This window comes from Chelonia mydas, chromosome 1 (assembly GCF_015237465.2).
Source record: "Chelonia mydas isolate rCheMyd1 chromosome 1, rCheMyd1.pri.v2, whole genome shotgun sequence".
NCBI classification, from domain to species: Eukaryota; Metazoa; Chordata; order Testudines; family Cheloniidae; genus Chelonia; species Chelonia mydas.
The window spans coordinates 2,191,276-2,216,228 of NC_057849.1; the positions used below are offsets into that span (position 1 = coordinate 2,191,276).

The 24,953-nt window shown below is 45.2% G+C and overlaps 1 protein-coding gene across 1 annotated transcript; it reads right to left on the reverse strand.

Annotated features, from left to right (window-relative positions):
• Positions 1-3,592: 3,592 nt before the first annotated feature.
• Positions 3,593-4,621, reverse strand: LOC102946365 (olfactory receptor 52E4). The gene has a single exon (XM_037889660.2). It carries the CDS (start codon positions 4,619-4,621, stop codon positions 3,593-3,595), a length of 1,029 nt encoding a protein of 342 aa, XP_037745588.2.
• Between the last annotated feature and the right edge of the window lie 20,332 nt (positions 4,622-24,953).

The window sequence follows — 24,953 nt, forward strand, 5'->3', positions numbered from 1 at the left end:
CTCTCCTCAGAAGTCATGTGTTCCAGTCCCCGAATAATTTTTGTTGCCCTCCGCTGGACTCTCTCCAATTTTTCCACATCCTTCTTGTAGTGTGGGGCCCAAAACTGGACACAGTACTCCAGATGAGGCCTCACCAATGTCGAATAGAGGGGAATGATCACGTCCCTCGATCTGCTGGCAATGCCCCTACTTATACATCCCAAAATGCCATTGGCCTTCTTGGCAACAAGGGCACACTGTTGACTCATATCCAGCTTCCCGTCCACTGTCACCCCTAGGTCCTTTTCTGCAGAACTCCTGCCTAGCCATTCGGTCCCTAGTCTGTAATGGTGCATGGGATTCTTCCGTCCTAAGTGCAGGACTCTGCACTTGTCATTGTTGAACCTCATCAGATTTCTTTTGACCCAATCCTCTAATTTGTCTAGGTCCCTCTGTATCCTATCCCTCCCCTCCAGCGTATCTACCACTCCTCCCAGTTTAGTGTCGTCTGCAAACTTGCTGAGGGTGCAATCCACACAATCCTCCAGATCATTAATGAAGATATTGAACAAAATCGGCCCCAGGACCGACCCTTGGGGCACTCTGCTTGATACTGGCTGCCAACTAGACATGGAGCCATTGATCACTACCCGTTGAGCCCGACAATCTAGCCAACTTTCTACCCACCTTATAGTGCATTCATCCAGCCCATACTTCTTTAACTTGCTGACAAGAATACTGTGGGAGACCGTGTCAAAAGCTTTGCTAAAGTCAAGGAATAACATGTCCCACTGCTTTCCCTTCATCCACAGAACCAGTTATCTCTTCATAGAAGGCAATTAGATTAGTCAGGTATGACTTGCCATTGGTGAATCCATGCTGACTGTTCCTGATCACTTTCCTCTCGTGTAAGTGCTTCAGAATTGATTCCTTGAGGACCTGCTGCATGATTTTTCCGGGGACTGAGGTGAGGCTGACTGGCCTGTAGTTCCCCAGATCCTCCTTCCCTTTTTTAAAGATGGACGCTACATTAGCCTTTTTCCAGTCGTCCGGGACTTCCCCGAATCACCATGAGTTTTCAAAGATAATAGACAATGGCTCTGCAAACACATCCGCCAACTCCTTTAGCACTCTTGGATGCAACGCATCCGGCCCCATGGACTTGTGCTCGTCCAGCTTTTCTAAATATTCCCGAACCACTTCTTTCTCCACAGAGGGCTGGTCACCTCCTCCCCATGCTTTGCTGCCCAGGGCAGTAGTCTGTTAGCTGACCTTGTTCCTGAAGACAGAGGCAAAAAAAGCATTGAGTACATTAGCTTTTTCCACATCCTCTGTCACGAGGTTGACTCCCTCATTCAGTAAGGGGCCCACACTTTCCTTGGCTTTCTTCTTGTTGCCAACATACCTGAAGAAACCCTTCTTGTTACTCTTAATATCTCTTGCTAGCTGCAACTCCAGATGTGATTTGGACTTCCTGATTTCACTCCTGCATGCCCGAGCAATATTTTTATACTCATCCCTGGTCATTTGTCCAATCTTCCACTTCTTGTAAGCTTCTTTTTTGTGTTTAAGATCAGCAAGGATTTACTGTTAAGCCAAGCTGGTCACCTGCCATATTTACTATTCTTTCTACACATCGGGATGGTTTGTCCCTCTAACCTCAATAAGGATTCTTTAAAATACAGCCAGCTCTCCTGGACTCCTTTCCCGCTCATGTTATTCTCCCAGGGGATCTTGCCCATCAGGTCCCTGAGGGAGTCAAAGTCTGCTTTTCTGAAGTCCAGGGTCCATATTCTGCTGCTTTCCTTTCCTCCTTGTGTCAGGATCCTGAACTCGACCATCTCATGGTCACTGCCTCCTAGGTTCCCATCCACTTTTGCTTCCCCTACTAATTCTTCCCGGTTTGTGAGCAGCAGGTCAAGAAGAGCTCTGCCCCTAGTTGGTTCCTCCAGCACTTGCACCAGGAAATTGTCCCCTACATTTTCCAAAATCTTCCTGGATTGTCTGTGCACCACTGTATTGCTCTCCCAGCAGATATCAGGGTGATTGAAGTCTCCCATGAGAAGCAGGGCATGCGATCTAGTAGCTTCTGCGAGTTGCCAGAAGAAAGCCTCGTCCGCCTCATCTCCCTGGTCCGGGGGGTTCTGCACTTAGGATGGAAGAATCCCATGCACTGCTACAGTCTGGGGACCGACTGGCTAAGCAGAAGTTCTGCAGAAAAGGACCAGGGTATTACAGTGGAAAACAAGCTGGATAGGAGTCAGCAGTGTGCTCTCGTTTCCAAGAATGCCAGTGGCATATTGGGCTGCATTAGTAGGATCATTACCAGCAGATCTATGGACATGATTATTCCCCTCTATTCAGCACTGGTGAGGCCACATCTGGAGTATTTTGTCCGATTTTGGACCCCCCACGACAGAAGGGATGTGGACAAATTTGAGAGAGTCCATCAGAGGGAAATAAAAATGATTAGGGGGTTGGGGCACATGATTTACGAGGAAACCTGAGGGAACTGGGCTTATTTAGTCTACAGAAGAGAAGAGTGAGGGGGGATTTGACAGCAGCCTTCAACTACCTGAAGATGGAGCTCGGCTGTTCTCAGAGACGGCAGATGACAGAACAAGGAGCGATGGTCTCAAGTTGCCGTGCAAGAGGTCTCGGTTCGATACTAAGAAATGCTATTTCACTAGGAGGGTGGTGAAGCACTGGAATGGGTTATCTAGGGAGGTGGTGGAATCTCCATCCTTAGAGGCTTTTAAGGCCTGGCTTGATAAAGCCCTCTCTGGGACGATTTAGTTGTTCTTGATTCTGCTTTGAGCAGGGGTGCGGACTAGATGACCTCCTGAGGTGTCTTCCAACCCTAATATTCTATGATTCTATGGAGCATTGGTATTACCTACTATGGCCATTCTGACAGTCTTATCTAGACCCCAGATCTATCTGCCTCCCACCCCCACCCTCCGCTACACACACACTTTAACTCACTAGACCCCACTCACCTCCCAGAACTGAACTAGAACCCAAGAAGCCTGTCAGGGTCTCTCTCTCCACAGAGATAGTGACAGAATGAGAATACACATTAAAATTATAAACCTCACCAGTGTCCCTTAAATGAGTTGCTAAAAAATGCCAGAAAATGTTTGTATTAGAGCTGATTGGGTTTAATATTTTTTTTAATTTTCTTTCTTTTATATACGAATTAGATACAGTACTCCTGTCTGCTAATTGCTAAGTTATCTGCCAAAACATCTAAAGCTTTCACGAGCTTAGGTAGCCCCTGGAATCATGGTTAAAGTTGACTCCCCCACCAAAACCTGAAATGGCTCCCTTACAGATCCTGGGGGGTGGGAGGTGGAGATGATCCAGTGAGTGACAGCAGGAGGGCAAGAGAAGATCAATCACCAGGGGTGGGGCCTTAGGTTGAAGAAGCAGAGGAAGGGGTGAGACTTGACAGAAGTGGCAGAGCTTTGGAATCCAGTGACCAGCAATTAGAAATGTAACAACCTATGAGTTAATGAGTTGTACACAGACCGATTCCCCAGTTTGTCAGGCTGACACAGCACAGTAGGGTTGGGGAAGGATTTAATGTCTATGTGAGTGTCCAGTAGGTGATTCAGGAAAGAGGGCTCAGCACCATGTCCCCAGACAGCTCTGCATGGAGGCTGGTTTTAGAGCCAGACAACCAGGAGAAAACTTTAGCTTCTTTATGAGGAAAGAGCCAGAGCAGCCTGTTCCTGATCTGTTTGGTCTTCAAACCATAGATGATGGGGTTTAGCATGGGGGGCACCAGGAGGTACATGTTGGCACTGAGAACGTGGAAATGCAGGGGCACATTCTGGGCAAACCGGTGTGTGAGGATGAAGAAAAGACCTGGGATGTGAAAGGCTAAGGTGGCAAACAGGTGGGAGCTGCAGGTCCAAAACGTCTTCAACCAGGCGTCCTTTGTGGGGAGGCTGAAGATGGCCCTGAGAATCTGTGTGTAGGACAGAACAATCAAAAACACATCCACACCAGTGATGAGGAATATCAGAGAGAAGCCATAGTAATTATTGACACGGATGTCAGCACAGGCCAACTTCACCATGGATATATGCTCACAGTAGGTATGGGGGATGATGTTGGTTCTGTGATAGGGGCACCGCCTCGCCAGGAAGGGATTGGGTAGTACGAGTATGCTGCTGCGTAGTACCACAGCCAGGCCTAGCTTGGCCACCGCCGTGTTTGTCAGGATGGTGGAATGTCTCAGGGGATCGCAGATGGCCACGTAGCGATCCAAAGCCATGGCCACCAAGATCCCAGACTCCATCGCTGAGAAGCAGTGAATGAAGTACAGCTGGGTGAGGCAGGCACTGAAATCAATCTCCCTGGAATTGAACCAGAAGATGCTCAGCATTTTGGGCACGGTGGATGTAGACAGAGCAAGATCGGTGACGGCCAGCATGCAGAGGAAATAGTACATGGGCCCATGGAGGCTCGGCTCTATCTTCACGATCAATAGGATGGCGAAGTTCCCCAAGATGGCTAAGGCATAGATCGCACAGAAGGGGATGGAGATCCAGACATGGGCTGCCTCCAGGCCAGGAATGCCCAGCAGGATGAAGGTGGAGGGGTTGTTGAAGTCAGTTGTGTTGGAATCAGACATGGAGTAGAGGAGAAGGTGTCCAACTCTAAGGCAGAACGGTGTCTCCTGCATGCACCATAGGTTCCCCTGACTTCCTGAATGTGCCCAGGGCCTAGGGTGATGGTCACAGTACAATTGCCTGGATGGAGAGACAATGTTAATATGAGATGCTACATGCACTAATGGAAGCCATTCTCATGGGCTTCCGCCAAGTGCAATTGGGTGCTCTTCACAAACTGAAAAATGACATTTCCATAATTCAGATAAATGAATTATGACCCCCTGACCCTACTAATGCCAATTCCATATTCGGTGGTGCTCCATATGTCAATAATTCCTATTTGTCTTGGTGTAGGAAACCTTAATAGACACCAGCAGGAAGCATGAGGGTGTTTATTGCTCATTGTTCCTTAATGCAATGAAACCCAGACTAGAGAGTTCATGCTGTAGGGAGTTACCCATTCAACCAGTAGTTCAAAATATGAGATTGGAAAAAATCAAAACTTTTCCAAGACATGTGCTGGGGGAAACATCCCCACTAGAACATACCTTGGGGAAAAGACCTGTCATCTCAACGGAAACACCTCCTCTTTCGAAGCAGTGACCAAAACAATGACAATGCCTAAGGAATGGGATGGAAAATAACCTGCTCTGGATATGTGCTCTGTGTTGGTTGACCAGTCTCTATAAAGGATATGGCAGAGAGAAAGGGGGTTTCTGAGGGCTTGTCTATATTACCCACTGGATCGACGGGCAGTGATCGATCCAGCGGGGGGTCGATTGATCTCATTTAGGTGCGATAAATTGACCGCCGAGTCCTCTCTCATCAACTCCGGTACTCAACCAGGGTGAGAGGCGCAGGCAGAGTTGACGGGACAGCATCAGCCATCAACTTACTGCCGTGAAGACACCGCAGTAAGTAGATCTAAGTATGTCAACTTCAGCTATGCTATTCACATTATCCACCCCCGCAGTGTAGACCAGGCCTGAGACAGGCTATGAGAATGGGGGAGGCTGCCATATGCAGAGAGACTGAAAAGACTGTCACTCTTTAGAGAAAAGAGAAAGAAGGGGGTATATGATCAAGGAGAGGAAAATAAACAGTGAAACTGATTGCGTTGAAATGGACAGAGAACAGCTTCCAACCGATAGTGCTTCAAAAGGCTCCTTCCTCAAAGCTGAGGCAAATTATCAGCAAAATTGATGGGGAGGAAAATTTCAGACAGAAAAATGGGAATGAAACTTGGGACTTCCTTAAGAAGACTTTCTTACATAGCTACAAAGCAATGATAAATCAAGAATGTGGACAACTCTCGCTAAAAATCCGATCCAGTTGCAAAGTGAAGGCATCAACTGCAGGGAGGAGGCAAGCAATGTACAACAAATGGATGGGGGGAGGAGAATACAGATAGCAAGAAATACAAATTGCACTTTATTAAAATGATAAGGGACATTAAAGACATCAGGGAAAAATCCATGTTTGGCCAGGCTACGGATCACAAAAAAGGTGATTAAGTATTTTAAGAACAAAGTAATATTGGAAAAAAATTAGGCCAAATTGTAGAGAGACAAAGGAAATTTGATAATGTTGCAGAAAAAAGATTTGTATTTTTTGTTTGGCATTTCCAGGCCATTAGCAATCAATGAGGACATTAAACAGCATCTACAGTAGAATGCTAGAGTTATGACCACCACAGTTACAAAGTGACCGATTAACCACACATCTCATTTGGTACCAGAATTATGCAGTCAGGCAGCAACAGACCCCCCCCCCCAAAAAGGTAAATCATAGAATCATAGAGGGTTAGGGTTGGAAGAGACCTCAGCAGATCATCTAGCCCAACCCCCTGCTCAAAGCATGACAAACCCCAGGCAGGGCTTTGTCAAGCCTGAACTTAAAAACCTCTAAGGATGGAGATTCCACCACCTCCCTCGGGAACCCATTCCACTGCTTCACCACCCTCCTAGTGAAATAGTGTTTCCTAATGTCCAACCTAGACCTCTCCCACTGCAACTTGAGGCCATTGCTCCTTGTTCTGTCATCTGCTACCACTGAGAACAGCCAAGTTCCATCCTCTTTGGAACCCCCCTTCAGGTAGCTGAAGGCTGCGATCAAATCCCTCCTCACACTTCTCTTCTGCAGAGTAAATAAGCCCAGTTCCCTCAGCCTCTCTTTGTAAGTAATGTGCTCCAGCCCCCTAATAATTTTCATTGCCCTCCGCTGGATACTCTCCAGTTTGTCCACATCCTTTCTGCATTGGGGTACCCAAAATTGGATGCAATACTCCAGATGTGGCCTCACCAGTGCTGAATAGAGGGGAATAATCACTTCCCTCGATCTGCTGGCAATGCTCCTACTAATACAGCCCAATATGCCGTTGGCCTTCTTAGCAACAAGGACACGCTGCTGACTCTTATCCAGCTTCTCGTCCACTGCAATCTCCAGTCCTTTTTGAAAAGTACAGTACTGCGTTAAATAAAGGACAATAAATAAATGAAAACTATGAAAAAGATACAGGGAAACTTTAAAAAAATGGAAAAGTTTATCAAACAATGAAAAAACTGGTATGGGATTAGTTCCAAAAAAAGTTTAGGAATATAACTAATGCTACTTAGCAACATGGTTTATGGAAAACTCATCTTGTCAAATGAGCCTGATTTCATCCTGTAATGAGAGTACATGTTTGGATGACCAAGGGACCTGCGCAGATATAGAAAACTTTGATTTCTCTGAGGCATTTGATTAAGTAGGGGAAAACATTCTGAGAAAAGAACATTCTACAATATCAGTAGAGTACATGTTATATGGACTAAAATCTGGCCAACTTACAGATCTCAGAAAGCAGTTGTCAATGGGCTGTTGTCAGGGAAAGTGGCTATTTCTAGCGGGGTTCTGCAGGGATTAGTTCTTGGACCAATGTTAGTCATTATATTCATCAATGATCTGGAAAGAAATATAAAATAACTGCAGATAAAATTTGTGCACGACCCAACGATTGGCAGATTGGTTACAAGGAGGAGGCCAGGGCAGGCATACAGACTGATCTGGAGTATTTGGTGAGTTGAGCCCATGCAAATAAAGTGTTTTAATACAGTCAAATGCAAAGTGATCCTCTCAGAACAGAGAATGCAGGCACAACCCCCTGACTAGGACTCTGTATTATGGAATGCAGGGACCCTGAAAAGTATTTAGGGATCAGTGTGGAGAACCAACTCATCGTGAGCTCCCTGGGTGATGCTGTGGCCAAAAGGGCTGATGTGATCCTTGGATGCATAAACAGGGGAGTGGTGAGCTGGAGCAGGGGAAGGATTTTTTCCTCTGGACATGGCATTGGTGAAACCGACTGCATCCAGTGCCGGGCTCCACATTTCAAAAAGAATATTGAATAATTGTAGTGGGTCCAGAAAAGAGCCACAAAATGAGTGGAGGCTGGAGAAAATAGCAGACTTAAAGAGCTTCATCTGCTTATTTTAAATAGTAATACCAGGCACTTTAATCTGGAGGAGAGAGACAAAGCAAGATTCAATGGTTGGAAGCAGAATCTAAATGAATTCCAGTTGGAAATAACTACCAAATAACACTGATGGAGATTAACCTAACTGTGAAGGGAAGTCATGGATTCTCCAACTTCTCAGATCCAGAGTCAATGCTTTACTGGAAAATCTCCTTGAGGGCTTATCTACAAATTACATGCTACAGCGGCCCTGCCATAGGGATTCAGTGTAGACACTACTTACTCTGACAGCACGGGTTCTCCTATCAGCATAGGTAATCCACCTCCCCGAGAGGTGGTAGCTAGGTCGATGAAAGAATTCTTCTGTTGACCTCATGCTGTCTACAATGGGGTTACGCTGGTATCACTACATCTCTCAGGTGTGTGGATTTTTTTGCTATTTCAAAAAAAGCAAATACAATTTCCCATTTCATTAAGAGAGATATAGCATGCAAGTCATCAAAGATACCCTAATACTCAGTGCTGGTTAAGCCTCAGCTGGAGCATTGTGTCTAGTTTTGGTCACAAATATATAGAAAATTTGAAAATGATTCAGAGCTGAGAGACAAAGAGGATCCAAGGGATGCAATGCAAGCCATATGAGCAAAGGCTTCAGGAACTGGGTAATTTTAGTTTGGAATATAGGAGATTGAGGGGTAACATGATCACAGTCTTCAGATACTTGAAAGGCTGCTATGAAAAGATGGAGAAAAGTTGTTCTCTCCTGCCATAGAGGGAATGACAAGAGGCAATGGGTTCAAACTACAGCATAGCAGATTTAGACTAAGTCTCAGGAAAAACTTCCTATCTGCAAGAACCGTAGGACAATGGAACCGAGTGTCTGGTGTGGTTGTGGAAACTCCTTCAAAGAAATCTGCCAAAAGGCGGGTGAACAGTTTTCTCTCTTTCCCTCTTGGATGGTTCAGATGCAACAAATCCTGCATCTTTGCACGGCTTAGGGTACCTGACGCCTGCAGTGCCTTCTCACCCTGTGGCTCTATGATTCTATGATGTGAAATCTTAATGTAGAACAGGCCTTAGTCAAACAGACCAAAGTCATGGAGCTCAATACACAGGTAAGTCATAGAGTCATAGAATATCAGGGTTGGAAGGGACCTCAGGAGGTCATCTAGTCCAACCCGCTGCTCAAAGCAGGACCAATCCCCAATTAAATCATCCCAGCCAGGGCTTTGTCAAGCCTGACCTTAAAAACTTCTAAGGAAGGAGATTCTACCACCTCCCTAGGTAACGCATTCCAGTGATTCACCACCCTCCTAGTGAAAAAGTTTTTCCTAATATCCAACCTAAATCTCCCCCACTGCAACTTGAGACCATTACTCCTTGTCCTGTCCTCTTCTACCACTGAGAATAGTCTAGAACCATCCTCTCTGGAACCACCTCTCAGGTAGTGAAAGCAGCTATCAAATCCCCCCTCATTCTTCTCTTCTGCAGACTAAACAATCCCACTTCCCTGAGCCTCTCCTCATAAGTCATATGTTCCAGACCCCTAATCATTTTTGTTGCCCTTCGCTGGACTCTCTCCAATTTATCCATATCCTTCTTGTCGTGTGGGGCCCAAAACTGGACACAGTACTCCAGATGAGGCCTCACCAATGTCGAATAGAGGGGAACGATCAAGTCCCTCGATCTGCTGGCAATGCCCCTACTTATACATCCCAAAATGCCATTGGCCTTCTTGGCAATAAGGGCACACTGTTGACTCATATCCAGCTTCTCGTCCACTGTCACCCCTAGGTCCTTTTCCGCAGAACTGCTGCCTAGCCATTCAGTCCCTAGTCTGTAGCGGTGCATTGGATTCTTCCGTACTAAGTGAAGGACCCTGCACTTATCCTTGTTGAACCTCATCAGATTTCTTTTGGCCCAATCCTCCAATTTGTCTAGGTCCCTCTGTATCCTAACCCTACCTGCCACCGTATCTACCACCTCTCCTACTTTAGTATCATCCACACATTTTCTGAGGGTGCAATCCACACCATCCTCCAGATCATTAATGAAGATATTGAACAAAACCGGCCCCAGAACCGACCCTTGGGGCACTCTGCTTGATACAGGCTGCCATCTAGACATGGAGCCATTGATCACTACCCATTGAGCCCGGCAATCTAGTCAACTTTCTACCCACCTTATAGTGCCTTCATCCAGCCCATACTTCTTTAACTTGCTGGCAAGAATACTGTGGGAGACCGTGTCAAAAGCTTTGCTAAAGTCAAGAAACAATACATCCACTGCTTTCCCTTCATCCACAGAACCAGTAATCTCATCATAGAAGGTGATTAGATTAGTCAGACATGACCTTCCCTTGGTGAATCCATGCTGACTGTTCCTGATCACTTTCCTCTCGTGTAAGTGCTTCAGGATTGATTCCTTGAGGACCTGCTCCATGATTTTTCAGGGGACTGAGGTGAGGCTGACTGGCCTGTAATTCCCAGGATCCTCCTTCTTCCCTTTTTTAAAGATGGGCACTACATTAGCCTTTTTCCAGTCATCTGGGACTTCTCCGAATCGCCATGAGTTTTCAAAGATAATGGCCAATGGCTCTGCAATCACAGCCGCCAACTCCTTTAGCACTCTCGGATGCAACAATGCAAGGGGGTGAAATGTTATGGCTTGTGCTATACAGGAGGTCAGACTGGATGATCTAACGGTCTCTTTAGCTCTCAAACTCTATGAATCTACTGATAAAGAAAATAGTTCAGGCATTTATATTTAAGGTGTCTCATAACACACGAGCAAGGGAACATACAGTTACATTGAAAGTTTGAACATATAACATTGAGAAAAGAAAAGTGTTTCCAAAATCCATATTTGGCCCGTGGAACTCCTTGCCACAGACATTATTGGAACAAAGAGCTGAGCTGAATGGGTTTCACAAATGGATTGGCCATTGTAGGTGGCACTGGTGGCACCACCATTAGTTAAGGTTGTCTGACACCTTCTATTAGGAGGATCCTAGCGGATCTTAAACATAAAAAAGAAGCTTACAAGAAGTGGAAGGTTGGACATATGACCAGGGAAGAGTATAAAAATATTGCTCGGGCATGTAGGAAAGATATCAGGAGGGCCAAATCGCACCTGGAGCTGCAGCTAGCAAGAGATGTCAAGAGTAACAAGAAGGGTTTCTTCAGGTATGTTGGCAACAAGAAGAAAGCCAAGGAAAGTGTGGGCCCCTTACTGAATGAGGGAGGCAACCTAGTGACAGAGGATGTGGAAAAAGCTAATGTACTCAATGCTTTTTTTGCCTCTGTTTTCACTAACAAGGTCAGCTCCCAGACTGCTGCGCTGGGCATCACAAAATGGGGAAGAGATGGCCAGCCCTCTGTAGAGATAGAGGTGGTTAGGGACTATTTAGAAAAGCTGGACGTGCACAAGTCCATGGGGCCGGACGAATTGCATCCGAGAGTGCTGAAGGAATTGGCGGCTGTGATTGCAGAGCCCTTGGCCATTATCTTTGAAAACTCGTGGCGAACGGGGGAAGTCCCGGATGACTGGAAAAAGGCTAATGTAGTGCCCATCTTTAAAAAAGGGAAGAAGGAGGATCCTGGGAACTACAGGCCAGTCAGCCTCACCTCAGTCCCTGGAAAAATCATGGAGCAGGTCCTCAAAGAATCAATCCTGAAGCACTTAGAGGAGAGGAAAGTGATCAGGAACAGTCAGCATGGATTCACCAAGGGAAGGTCATGCCTGACTAATCTAATCGCCTTTTATGATGAGATTACTGGTTCTGTGGATGAAGGGAAAGCAGTGGATGTATTGTTTCTTGACTTTAGCAAAGCTTTTGACACGGTCTCCCACAGCATTCTTGTCAGCAAGTTAAGGAAGTATGGGCTGGATGAATGCACTATAAGGTGGGTAGAAAGCTGGCTAGATTGTCGGGCTCAACGGGTAGTGATCAATGGCTCCATGTCTAGTTGGCAGCCGGTGTCAAGTGGAGTGCCCCAGGGGTCGGTCCTGGGGCCGGTTTTGTTCAATATCTTCATAAATGATCTGGAGGATGGTGTGGATTGCACTCTCAGCAAATTTCCGGATGATACTAAACTGGGAGGAGTGGTAGATACGCTGGAGGGGAGGGATAGGATACAGAAGGACCTAGACAAATTGGAGGATTGGGCCAAAAGAAATCTGATGAGGTTCAATAAGGATAAGTGCAGGGTCCTGCACTTAGGACGGAAGAACCCAATGCACCGCTACAGACTAGGGACCGAATGTCTAGGCAGCAGTTCTGCGGAAAAGGACCTAGGGGTGACAGTGGACGAGAAGCTGGATATGAGTCAGCAGTGTGCCCTTGTTGCCAAGAAGGCCAATGGCATTTTGGGATGTATAAGTAGGGGCATAGCGAGCAGATCGAGGGACGTGATCGTTCCCCTCTATTCGACACTGGTGAGGCCTCATCTGGAGTACTGTGTCCAGTTTTGGGCCCCACACTACAAGAAGGATGTGGATAAATTGGAAAGAGTCCAGCGAAGGGCAACAAAAATGATTAGGGGTCTAGAGCACATGACTTATGAGGAGAGGCTGAGGGAGCTGGGATTGTTTAGTCTGCAGAAGAGAAGAATGAGGGGGGATTTGATAGCTGCTTTCAACTACCTGAAAGGGGGTTCCAAAGAGGATGGCTCTAGACTGTTCTCAATGGTAGCAGATGACAGAACGAGGAGTAATGGTCTCAAGTTGCAGTGGGGGAGGTTTAGATTGGATATTAGGAAAAACTTTTTCACTAAGAGGGTGGTGAAACACTGGAATGCATTACCTAGGGAGGTGGTAGAATCTCCTTCCTTACAGGTTTTTAAGGTCAGGCTTGACAAAGCCCTGGCTGGGATGATTTAACTGGGACTTGGTCCTGCTTTGAGCAGGGGGTTGGACTAGATGACCTTCTGGGGTCCCTTCCAACCCTGATATTCTATGATTCTATGATTCTATGACTTATTTTCAGTTGCTTATAAATTTTCCAAACTTGAACTGTTTGGATTGAAATTCCCCATGCTGGTGTCTGCATCCGACTGAATTGTTTTTTGAAAGTTTCAGACATAACAGTTCAGTCAATTTCTTGAACAAAGCTAAGAGAGAAGATGACTTGATCACATAGAAAAATTCTTAACAATCTTGCAAGGAGGAGCCCTAACACCTCTGTGCTTTCCAGCAGATAAAAATCAGGGATTAGTCCCCCCCCCAACAGCCAGAGCCCTGAAATGCAAGATTTCACATCATAGAATCATAGAGCCACAGGGTGAGAAGGCAGTGCAAGTGTCAGGTAGCCTAAGCCCTGTGAAGATGCAGGATTTGTTGCATCTGAACCATCCAAGAGGGAAAGAGAGAAAACTGTTCACCCTCCTTTTGACACCTTTCTTTGAAGGAGTTTCCACAATGCAAGAGGAGGGGGTGACAGTGTCTCTACATTAACTGAGATCTTTATTCAGATCTTAATCCAAAAGGAGTTTTGCCTCAGTGGGGCCTGGGCAAAGTACGGGAAACTGCCTCAGAGTTTGGCCTTTTATTGTCCATCTACTAACCCCTTTCATCTCAAATGATCCACTGTGCCACTGAAATGCAGTAGTCTCTGGGCTGGAGTACATTTTCCGAGGGGGGGGGCATAGCAAAGAGGGACATTTTGGAACATGATACTGGAGCATAATCATCATTTGTGGCAAGGGGAATATATGGCAAGGCCACACCTGGAGTATTGGTTCCAGTTTTCATCCCCCCACTACAGAAGGGATGTGGACAAATTGAAGAGAGTCCAGCTGAGAGGAACGAAAATGATTAGGAGTCTGGGGCACATGAATTATGAGGAGAGACTGAGGGAACTGGGATTGTTTAGTCAAAAGAAGAGAATAGTGAGGCGGGATTTGACAGCAGCCTTCAACTACCTGAAGGAGGGTTCCAAAGACGATGGAGCTCGGCTGTTCTCAGTGGTGGCAAATGACGGAACAAGAAGCAATGGTCTCAAGTTGCAGTGGGGGAGGTCTAGGTTGGATATTAGGAAATGCTATTTCACTAGGATCGGGGTGAAGCACTGGAATGGGTTCCCTAGGGAGGTGGTGGAATCTCCATTATTAGAGGTTTTTAAGGCCCGGCTTGACAAAGCCCTGGCTGGGAAGATTTAGTTGGGGATTGGTCCTGCTTTGAGCAGGGGGTTGGACTAGATGACCTCTTGAGGTCCCTTCCAACCCTAATATTCTATGATTCTATTTAATGGGTGTGCAGAGTGGAAAGGGCCACAGACTTATCCTCGGTTCCATCCTGCCCATTCTCAATTCCATCATGCCCATGTTGCGAGCAGCAAGAGATGGGTACCTGTGAATCCTGAGATGGAAGTGTCTTCTCTGGGAATTCCCTTCAGCTAGCTGTGTCCCACACCTCTCTCACCCCAGCATTTGCAGCAGCATCCCACGCCGAGAGCCAACACAAGGGTATGCACCGTTTATAATATAGCTTTCTGCAATCCCAGTGGGGTTAGCTCAGCCCCTACCGAATAGTTTGAATGTAAACAGGCTGGGCAGAAACTTGTATGCACTCTTTATAAAGCTTCGTGAGTAAACACTAATTACATGACCTTCCCAAAGGGAAATCAGAACTCCTGGGTTCTCCGCTGAGCCCGAGAGGAATTGGCTGCTCTGTGCATTTGTGTATTATTAAAAATTATGGATGGTTAGTAAAGAAGCTAGGGATAATACCTAGGTCTCCGTAGGGTCTCATACACTGAAAATACCCAGGACAGATAGGCAGATAGGAGACAGATAGATCTGGAGAAAGATGACTGAGGGGAGACACGAACACTTTCTGCAGACACACGGGGCAATCACTACGGTATCAGAAATGAGTAATTCTCATCAGTAACTATCATCATACTGACAGGTTTCAGAGTAGCAGCCGTGTTAGTCTGTATTCGCAAAAAGAACAGGAGGACTTGTGGCACCTTAGAGACTAATACATTTATTTGAGCTTAAGGTTTCGTGAGCTACAGCTCATTGAATGCATCCGATGAAGTGACCTGTAGCTCACGAAAGCTTATGCTCAAATAAATGTGTTAGTCTCTAAGGTGCTACAAGTCCTCCTGTTCCTTTATTATCATACTGTGCAGCACCTTTAATTGAAGGATCTTGAAAACACCTAGCAAAGGAAAGTCACTCTGAACATATCCCCATCTTACAGAGAGATAAACTGAGTCACTGGTGGATCTGACTTGGCCAAGGTCACACAGAGAATACCAGACAGAACCCAGGAGTCCTGACTTCCTTGCCATAACAACTGTCTCTTCATCAGTAACTGAGCGCATGACAAGAAGGTAACACACTCGTGGTCTAGCAGGGGCTGTTCGTTGGATGGCTACGATTGATGGCCCAGGGATGCAACTTTATCTGGGGTACTGCTAAACCCTCTGGCCTACCAGTCTGGGCCCCCCTCACACGGTGAGGCTGTGAACAGCTGCACTTGCACTTACACACCCATACACAGGCAGGGACACACCCAGCTGCGGTTACGTGAATACTTTCACGAGCCACTCACGAACCAACAATAGAGAGGGTCCAGCAGTTCCCCAGCTGCCCAGCCTAGGACCCCAGAGCTGTACTGTCTGGCCCTTGTCAGAAGCCTGACCAGTGTAAGTTTATTACCCAGTCTGCCCCTCCCTCATTGTGGAGAGGACAATGCACTAGCCCCGGTTCCTGAGCAGATTTCCCTTTGCCTTTCTCTGCATACCACATTTGTTAGGATATAGATATTCAGGCCTGTCTGTAAAGGCCTGTACTTTAAGAATTTAGGGGTATTCTTATTACTTGGCTAGTTAGAGGTATAAAAGAAAGAATCAAAATCACTGTCTGCTGGTGTAAGGGCCGTCTCTTACTGTGACAGTTTGAGGCCCTGTGCTTAGGCTAAGGCCTTTGGCTAAGCAGCAGAGGCAGCCATAAGCCAGGAAGCGAACAGTCACATCCTCACATTCCAAACTAGCCACATTGAAAGAAGGTGCTATTGGGCTGTTAGGAATACAATCCTGTCCTGAATACAATCCTGTCCTGATAATTCCTATCACCTCCAGAGAAAGGGAAGTGCCTAGAAAATGTAAAAGGAAACAGCATCCTGTCTGGCAAGAACTCACTTATCAATACTGGGATGTGAAATCCTCACTTCTGTATTGTTTTGTCATTATAATTCCCACTTTGCTATTGTTTGTCTGTATAATCTCTGTCTGGTTCTGTGATTGTTCCTGTCTGCTGTATAATTAATTTTGCTGGGTGTAAACTAATTAAGGTGGTGGGATATAATTGGTTACATAATCATGTTACAATATGTTAGGATTGGTTAGTTAAATTTCAGGAAAAGGATTGGTTAAGGTATAGCTAAGCAGAACTCAAGTTTTACTATATAATCTGTAGTCAATGAGGAAGTGAGGGGGCGTGGGTGGGAGGGGGTGGCTGTGGGTGGGAGATGGGAACAGGGAATGGGGGTGGAGAAATTGGAATCATGTTTTGCTGAAGGGGGAGATGGGAACAGGGAACGGGGGTAAGGAAATTGGAATCATGTTTTGCTGAAGGGGGAAATGGGAACAGGGAATGGGAGTGGGGAAACTGGAATCCTGTTTTGCTAAGGGCAGGAATGGGAACAGGGACACAGGTGTAAGGCTCTGTGGTGTCAGAGCTGGGAAGGAGGATACTAAGGAAGGAAACTGGAATCATGCTTGCTGGAAGTTCACCCCAATAAACATCGAATTGTTTGCACCTTTGGACTTCGGGTATTGTTGCTCTCTGTTCATGCGAGAAGGACCAGGGAAGTGAGTGGGTGAAGGAATAAGCCCCCTAACAACATTTCTTCCATATCCCGAAGCATATTTGTTCCCCTTTTATGACACTTTTCCAAATTTGATATACCTTTTTTTGAAATGGGGCAACCCGTATCTGCGTATAATTTTCAGCATGTGGTCGTACCATGGATATTAATGGAGACAATATGATATTTTCAGTCTTTTTATCTATTCCTTTCAGAATGATTCCCACCATTCTGTTCGCTTTTTTGACGGCTGCTGCGCATTGCATGGATATTTTCAGAGAACTATCCACAATGACTCCCAGATCTCTTTCTTGAGTGGTAACAGCTCATTTAGACCCCATCATTGTATATGTATATTTGGGATTATGTTCTCTATGTGCCTTACTTTGCAGAAAAGGTCACACGGCCCCTCTTAGTTTCCTGCAGGAGTGTTTGCCACTGAGTAATGCAGCAGCATGTGCCCAAGGCCCTCTTTAGGTTTTCACCACACAACTCTCAATTATTGCAAACATTGTAGTGTTACCCACAGGTGTTCTTGCAGAGTTCTGTTGTACCTTTTAACCCTTTGTAAATCAGCTGAGTCATCTCAAAATTCAGCAAGTGTGCCCTTTCTGGGTCTCTAGAAAACCTCTCTTTGTATGTGTGCAGCATTGTTAACTATTGTGCTTTTTCAAACGGTGATAACTCAGTATGGTTATTCAACAACACGATGAGGAGTTGCACCTCAGTTTCCCCTTCCAGATAGCAGCCTTAGATATGAGTCAAGAGTGTAACACTGTTGCAAAAAAAGCTAACATCATTCTGGGATGTATTAGCAGAAGTGTTGTAAGCAAGAACATGAGAAGTAATTTTTCCACTCTACTCCGAGCTGATTAGGCCACAACTGGAGTAATGTGTTCAGCTCTGGGTGTCACATTTCTGGAAAGATGTGAACAAACTGCAGAAAGTCCAGAGAAGAGCAACAAAAGTGAGTAAAGGTCTAGAAAACATGATGTATAAGGGAAGATTGAAAGAACTTGGTTTGTTTAGTCTGGAAAAGAGAAGACTGGATGGGGACATTATAAAAGCTTTCAAGTACCTAAAAGGTTGTTATGGGGAGGAGGAAGAAAAAATATTCTTCTTAACCTCTGAGGCTAGGACAAGAAGCAATGGGCTTAAATTGCAGCAAGGGAGGTTTAGTTTGGACATTAGGAAAATCTTCCTAACAGTCAGGGTGGTTAGGCACTGGAATAAATTGCCTAGGGAGGTTGTGAGATCTCCCGCATTGGAGATTTTTAAGAGCAGGTTAGACAAACACCTGCCAGGGATGTTCCAGATGGTGCTTGGTGCTGCCATGAGTGCAGGGGACTGGACTTGAAATCCTCTTGAAGTCCCTTCCAGTCCTATGATTCTATGATATTCCACGGCCAGATAGTACGGCTATAATCATCCAGTCTGACCTCCCTTATAGGCCCGACAACTTCCCCAAAATATTTTTGGGGCAGATCTTTTAGAAAAACATCCAGTCTTGAATTAAAAAAATATCAGTGATGGAGAATCCATCACAACCGTTAGCTAATTGTTCCAGTGGTTAATTACCCTCATTGTTAACTATGTACACTTTATTTCCAACCTGAATTTGTCTAGCTTAATCTTCTAGCCATTACCTTTTTCTGTTAGACTGAAGAGCCCATTATTAAATATTTGTTCCCCATGTAGATACTTATGAACTGTAATCAATTCCCCCCTTAACCTTTTCTTTGCTAAGCAAAATTGTTTGTGCACCTTGAGACTATCATTAAAAGGCATGTTTTCTAATACTTTAATCATTCTCGTGGCTTTTCTCTGAACTCTCTCCAAATTAGCAACCTCCTTCCTGAATTGTGGACTCCAGAACTGGACACAGGATTCCAGCAGTGGTCGCAGCAGTGCCAAACACAGAGGTAAAGTAACTTCTCTATGCCTGCTCAGGATTCCCCTGTTTATGCATTCAAGGACTGCATTTGTCATTTTGGCCACAGTGTTGTGCTGGGAGTTTGTGTTCAGCTGATTATTCACCATGACACCCAATGTACATTTGGTTATATGAAAACACATCATGTTTCCTTGCGCCTACTTTACCAAGCAATGAGATTGATCTGTACCGGTGATCTGGCCTCTTCATTATTTGCTGCTCCCCCAATTGTTGTGTTATCTGAAAACATCACTAATAATGATGTTATGTTTCCTTCCAGGTTACTGATAAAAATGTTAAATTGCATAGGGCCAAGGGCTGATTCCTCTGGGACTCCACTGGAAGCACCTGCCTTGATGATCATTCCCCCCTTACAGTTATGTTTTGAGGCCTATTTGTTAGCCAGTTTTTAATCCATTTAATGTGTGCCGTGATAATTATACATCATTCTATTTTTTAAGCAAATGATGGTGCAGTACCAAGTCAAGCACCTTACAGAAGTTTAAGAATATTACACCAACCCTGTTATTTTTTATCCATCACACTTGATATCTCAGTCTAAAAAAGATGAGATTATTTTAACAGGATCTATTTTCCATAAACCCATGTTGATCAGCATTAATTACATCACCCTCCTTTAATCATTTATTGATCGAGTTGCATATGAGCTGCTCCACTATCTTGCCCACATCTGACGGCAGACTGGCGGGCCTGTAATTAACCAGCTCATCCCACTCACCGTTTTTAAATATTGGCCCAAGAGCAGCTTTACTCCAGGCTTCCGTAACTTCCCCAGTGTTCCCAGAGAATCAACATTAATGTTCCAGCAAACTCCTCAGCTCTTTTTAAACTATATAGCAACACCGACGGCATCTCCTGGGTACGGTCCTGCACAACTCTTGATGGGAAGATAACTCAGAACTACTGTTCTGACTTTGGAAAAGAATCTATCTCCAAAGTGGTCAGATGTGAAGAGAGTTGCCAAATCAGATAAAAAGGCAAAAAAAGAGATTAGAAACACCTTTACAACAGATATCACTCAAAGAACTGCTGAGTCTAGAACCTGGTGACTGTGTTGTCACCAGGAGGAAAGGATGGATAAGTCCAGCTGCTGTAAAAAAAAATACTTCACAGCCCAGATCATCTCTGATCGAGACTGGTGGTGAAGAGATCAACATAAACCACTGACATCTACAGTTTGTTCCTCAGAAGGAGAAATCAATGGAGCAACTCTGCAGAGGGAGACCTAGAAGAAAAAGACTCAAAGATTCCAAACTACCAGAGATAGTCACTGCAACTAATGGACAACCAAATGACCAAGTTGTTACACATTCAAGTCGCGTAACTAGAAAAACAATAAGGTCCAGAGACACTTAACAGACTGATATGTGTAATTCCCAGTTTGGGAAAACTTACCCACACTAGATCTGACCTAGCTCACTCACAATAAATATGAGCGTAGCTGCTGTGCCATGATCAGTGGGGCAGGCCAGCCTCCTACACACCTAGCTAGCGGTGCCGATGGGCTTGAACTTGGCCCCTCACACCACCCCGGCTACCATGCTGTGGTTAGCATGCTGGCTGTAACCGAGCTGGGAGCGACTGTGACGTTATTGAGCAGGCTATCCTGGATCTATTTGGTCCTCACCCTGTAGATGATGGGGTTTAGCATGGGGTGCACCAGGAGGTACACGTTAGCAAAGAGAATGTGGAAATGCAGGGGCCCATTCTAGCCAAACCCGGGTGTGAGGAGGAAGAAAAGACCGGGAATGTAAAAGGCTAAGATGGTACACAGGTGGGAGCTGCAGGTCCCCAAAGTGTTGACCCAGGCATCTTTTGTTGGGAGACTGAAGATGGCCCTGAGAATCTGAGTATAGGACATGGCAATAAAAAAAAAGTCCAGACCGATCAAACAGAATGCCAGAGAGAAGCTGTAATTACTGAAGCAGATATCGGCACAGGCCAGCTTCACCACAGCTATGTGCTTGCAGTATGAGTGGGAAATGATGTTGGTTCTGCAATATGGCCACTGCCTCGCCAGGAGGAGAGAGGGCAGTACAGGCATGCCTCTACGCAGCACAACGGCCAGTCCAATCTTGGCCACCATGTAGTTTGTCAGTGTGGGAGAATGTCTCAGGGGATCGCAGATGGCTACATAGCGATCAAAAGCCATGGCCACGAAGATCCCAGACTCCATCGTTGAGAAGGAGTGAATGAAGTACATCTGGGTGAGGCAGGCACTGAAATTGATCCACCTGGAATTGAACAAGAAGATGCTCAGCATTTTGGGTAGGATGGATGTAGACAGGACCAGGTCGGTGACAGCCAGTGTTATGGGGCTTATTCCTTCACCCACTTACTTCCCTGGGCCTTCTCGCATGAACAGAGAGCAACAATACCCGAAGTCCAAAGGTGCAAACAATTCGATGTTTATTGGGGTGAACTTCCAGCAAGCATGATTCCAGTTTCCTTCCTTAGTGTCCCCCTTCCCAGCTCTGACACCACAGAGCCTTACCTGTGGCCCTGTTTCCGTTCCCCCCCTTAGCAAAACATGATTCCAATTCCCTACTCCCATTCCCTGTTCCCATTCCCCCCTCCCCCTGCTTCCTGATTGACTGCAGACTATATAGTAAAACTTGAGTTCTGCTTAGCTATACCTTAACCAGTCATTTTCCTGAAATTTAACTAACCAATCCTAACATCTTGTAACATGATTATGTAACCAATTATATCCCTCCACCTTAATTAGTTTACACCCAGCAAAATTAATCATACAGCAGTCAGAAACAATCACAGAACCAGACAGAGACCATGCAAATAAACAATAGCAATGTGGGAACTGTAATGACAAAACAATGCAGAAGTCAGAGTAACAGCTGTGTTAGTCTGTATTCGCAAAAAGAAAAGGAGGACTTGTGGCACCTTAGAGACTAACCAATTTATTTGAGCATAAGCTTTCGTGAGCTACAGTTCACTTCATCGGATGCATACAGTGGAAAATATAGTGGGGAGATTTTATATACACAGAGAACATGAAACAATGGGTGTTACCATACAGACTGTATCAAGAGTGAAAGGTGAGCTATTACCAGCCGGAGAGCGGGGGCAGGTGGGGGGGACCTGTAGATGGCAGAGGGGCATTGCTGGAACATATCACATTGGTAGATGTGCAGGTGAACGAGCCGCTGACATTTTCATTATTCACAGAAATTAATTATGCCCCCCTGACCCTACTCATGCCAATTCCATGTTTGGTGGTGCTCCATGCATCAATAATTCCTATTTGTCTTGGAGTGGGAAACCTTAATAGACACCAGCAGGAAACACAAGGATTGATACTGCTTATTGCTCATTGTTCCTTAATGCAATGAAACCCAGACTAGAGAGTTCATGCTGTAGGGAGTTCCCCATTCACCTGGTAGCTGAAAATCTGTGAATGGAAAAACTCAAAGCTTTACCAAGACATGTGCCGGGGGAAACATCTCAAGTAAAACATAACTCGGGGAAAAGAGTTAGGCATAATTTATGGCAGCTCAACGGAAACACTGCTCTTTTGAAGCAGTGACCAAACCAAAGACTATGTTCGGCTTCCTAAGGAATGGGATGGAGAATTACCCGCTCTGGATATGCACACAGTTTTGGTCGTCCTGTCTCTGTAAAGGATCTAGCAGAAAGAAAGGGGGTTTCTGAGACAGGCTATGAGAATGGGGGAGGTTGCCATATGCAGACAGACTGAAAAGTCTGGGACTGTTGAGTTTAGAGAAGAGAGATAAAAGGGGGCATACGATAGAGGAGAGGAAAATAAACAGTGGAACTGATGACATTCAAATGGACAAACAGAGAACAGCTCCCAACCAGTAATATCTAGAGATACTTTGTGGTTCAAAAGGCTAATTCCTCAAAGCTGGAGCAAATTTTCAGCAAAACTGATGGGAGGGAAAAATTCAGACAGAAAAATGAAGTGAGAACCTCTCCCGTCGGTGTAAGTAGTGTCTACACTGAAGCAGTATTACAGCACCGCTGTAGCATTTAATTTGTGGACAAGCCCTCAAGCATATCATCATGAAAAGCATCCAGTCTGGATCTGCAGACGTGAGGAGTTGGAGAATCCACCAATTCCCTTCGCAGCTGTCCCAAAGGATAATCACTGTCAGTGCTATTTGGTAGTTATTTCCAACTGGAATTCATTTAGATTCTGCTTCCAACCATTGAATCTTGCTTTGCCTCTCTCCTCCAGATTAAAGAGCCTGGTATTACTATTTAAGATAAGCAGATGAAGCTCTTTAAGTCTGCTATTTTCTCCAGCCTCCACTCATTTTGTGGCTCTTTTCTGGACCCACTACAATTATTCAACATTCTTTTTGAAATGTGGAGCCCGGCACTGGATGCAGTCGGTTTCACCAATGCCATGTGCAGAGGAAAAAATCCTTCCCTTGCTCCAGCTCACCACTCCCCTGTTTATGCATCCAAGGATCACATCAGCCCTTTTGGCCAGAGCATCACCCAGGGAGCTCACGAGGAGTTGGCTCTCCACACTGATCCCTATATACTTTTCAGGGTCCCTGCATTCCATAATACAGAGTCCTAGTCAGGGGGTTGTGCCTGCATTCTCTGTTCTAAGAGGATCACTTTGCATTTGACTGTATTAAAACACTTTATTTGCATGGGCCCAACTCACCAAATACTCCAGATCAGTCTGTGTGCCTGCCCTGGCTTCCTCATTGTAACCAATCTGCCATCTGAGCAAGCTAAGCAAACTGAGCAAGAAGCTGTCTGAGAGGGAAAGTAACTGGTCAGTCAGTGAAAAAGAATGTTACGCCATTGTCTACACTCTGGAAAAGCTACGCCCATATGTCTGGGGACGGCGTTTCCACCTGCAAACCGAACATGCTGCGCTACGGTGGTTTCATACCGCCACAGGAAATAACAAAAAAACTTATTCGGTCGAGTTTAGCTCTCCAAGATTTTGATTTCAACATCCAACACATCTCAGGAGCTTGTAACAAAGTGGCTGATGCACTCTCCTGTGAAAGTTTCCCAGAATCAACTGGTTAAAATCGTCCTTGAGATGTGGAAATATTGTTAGTCTTTATATACTTGGTAGTATATTTAGAGGTGCATGTGTCTTATTAACTGTTTTCTCCTAGAGCTCCAGGAAGAAATCCCAGCCAACGTTTCACCTTAGCTGAGATTTGGGGGGCGTGTCATAAATATAAAGGGAAGGGTAACCACTTTTCTATGTACAGAACTATAAAATTCCTCCTGGCCAGAGGCAAAACCCTTTCACCTGTAAAGCGTTAAGAAGCGAAGATAACCTCGCTGGCACCTGACCAAAATGACCAATGAGGAGACAAGATACTTTGAAAAGCTGGAGGGGTGGGGGGAGAAACAAAGGCTCTCTCTGTCTGTGTGATGCTTTTGCCGGGAACAGAACAGGAATGGAGTCTTAGAACTTAGTAAGTAATCTAGCTAGATCTGCGTTAGATTATGATTCCTTTAAATGGCTGAGAAAATAAGCTGTGCTGAATGGAATGTAGATTCCTGTTTTTGTGTCTTTTTGTAACTTAAGGTTTTGCCTAGAGGGATTCTCTATGTTTTGAATCTAATTACTCTGTAAGGTATTTACCATCCTGATTTTACAGAGGTGATTCTTTTGACCTTTTCTTCTATTAAAATTCTTCTTTTAAGAAACTGAATGCTTTTTCATTGTTCTTAAGATCCAAGGGTTTGGGTCTGTGTTCACCTATGCAAATTGGTGAGGATTTTTATCAAACCTTCCCCAGGAAAGGGGGTGTAAGATTTGGGAGGATTTTGGGGGGAAAGACGTTTCCAAGTGGGCTTTTTCCTAGTAATATCGGTTAGACGTTTGGTGGTGGCAGCGAAAGTCCAAGGGCAAAAGGTAAAATAGTTTGTACCTTGGGGAAGTTTTAACCTAAGCTGGTAAAAGTAAGCTTAGGAGGTTTTCATGCAGGTCCCCACATCTGTACCCTAGAGTTCAGAGTGGGGAAGGAACCTTGACAAGCCCCAAGACATTCATTGATATCTGCAAAGAGTCCCTCACTTGAAATGGTTACTGTCAGAAGGCCCTAGAGGGGAAAAAACAATGTATTTGAACTTAAATCAATTGAAAAGGGCTTTGTGACTATCT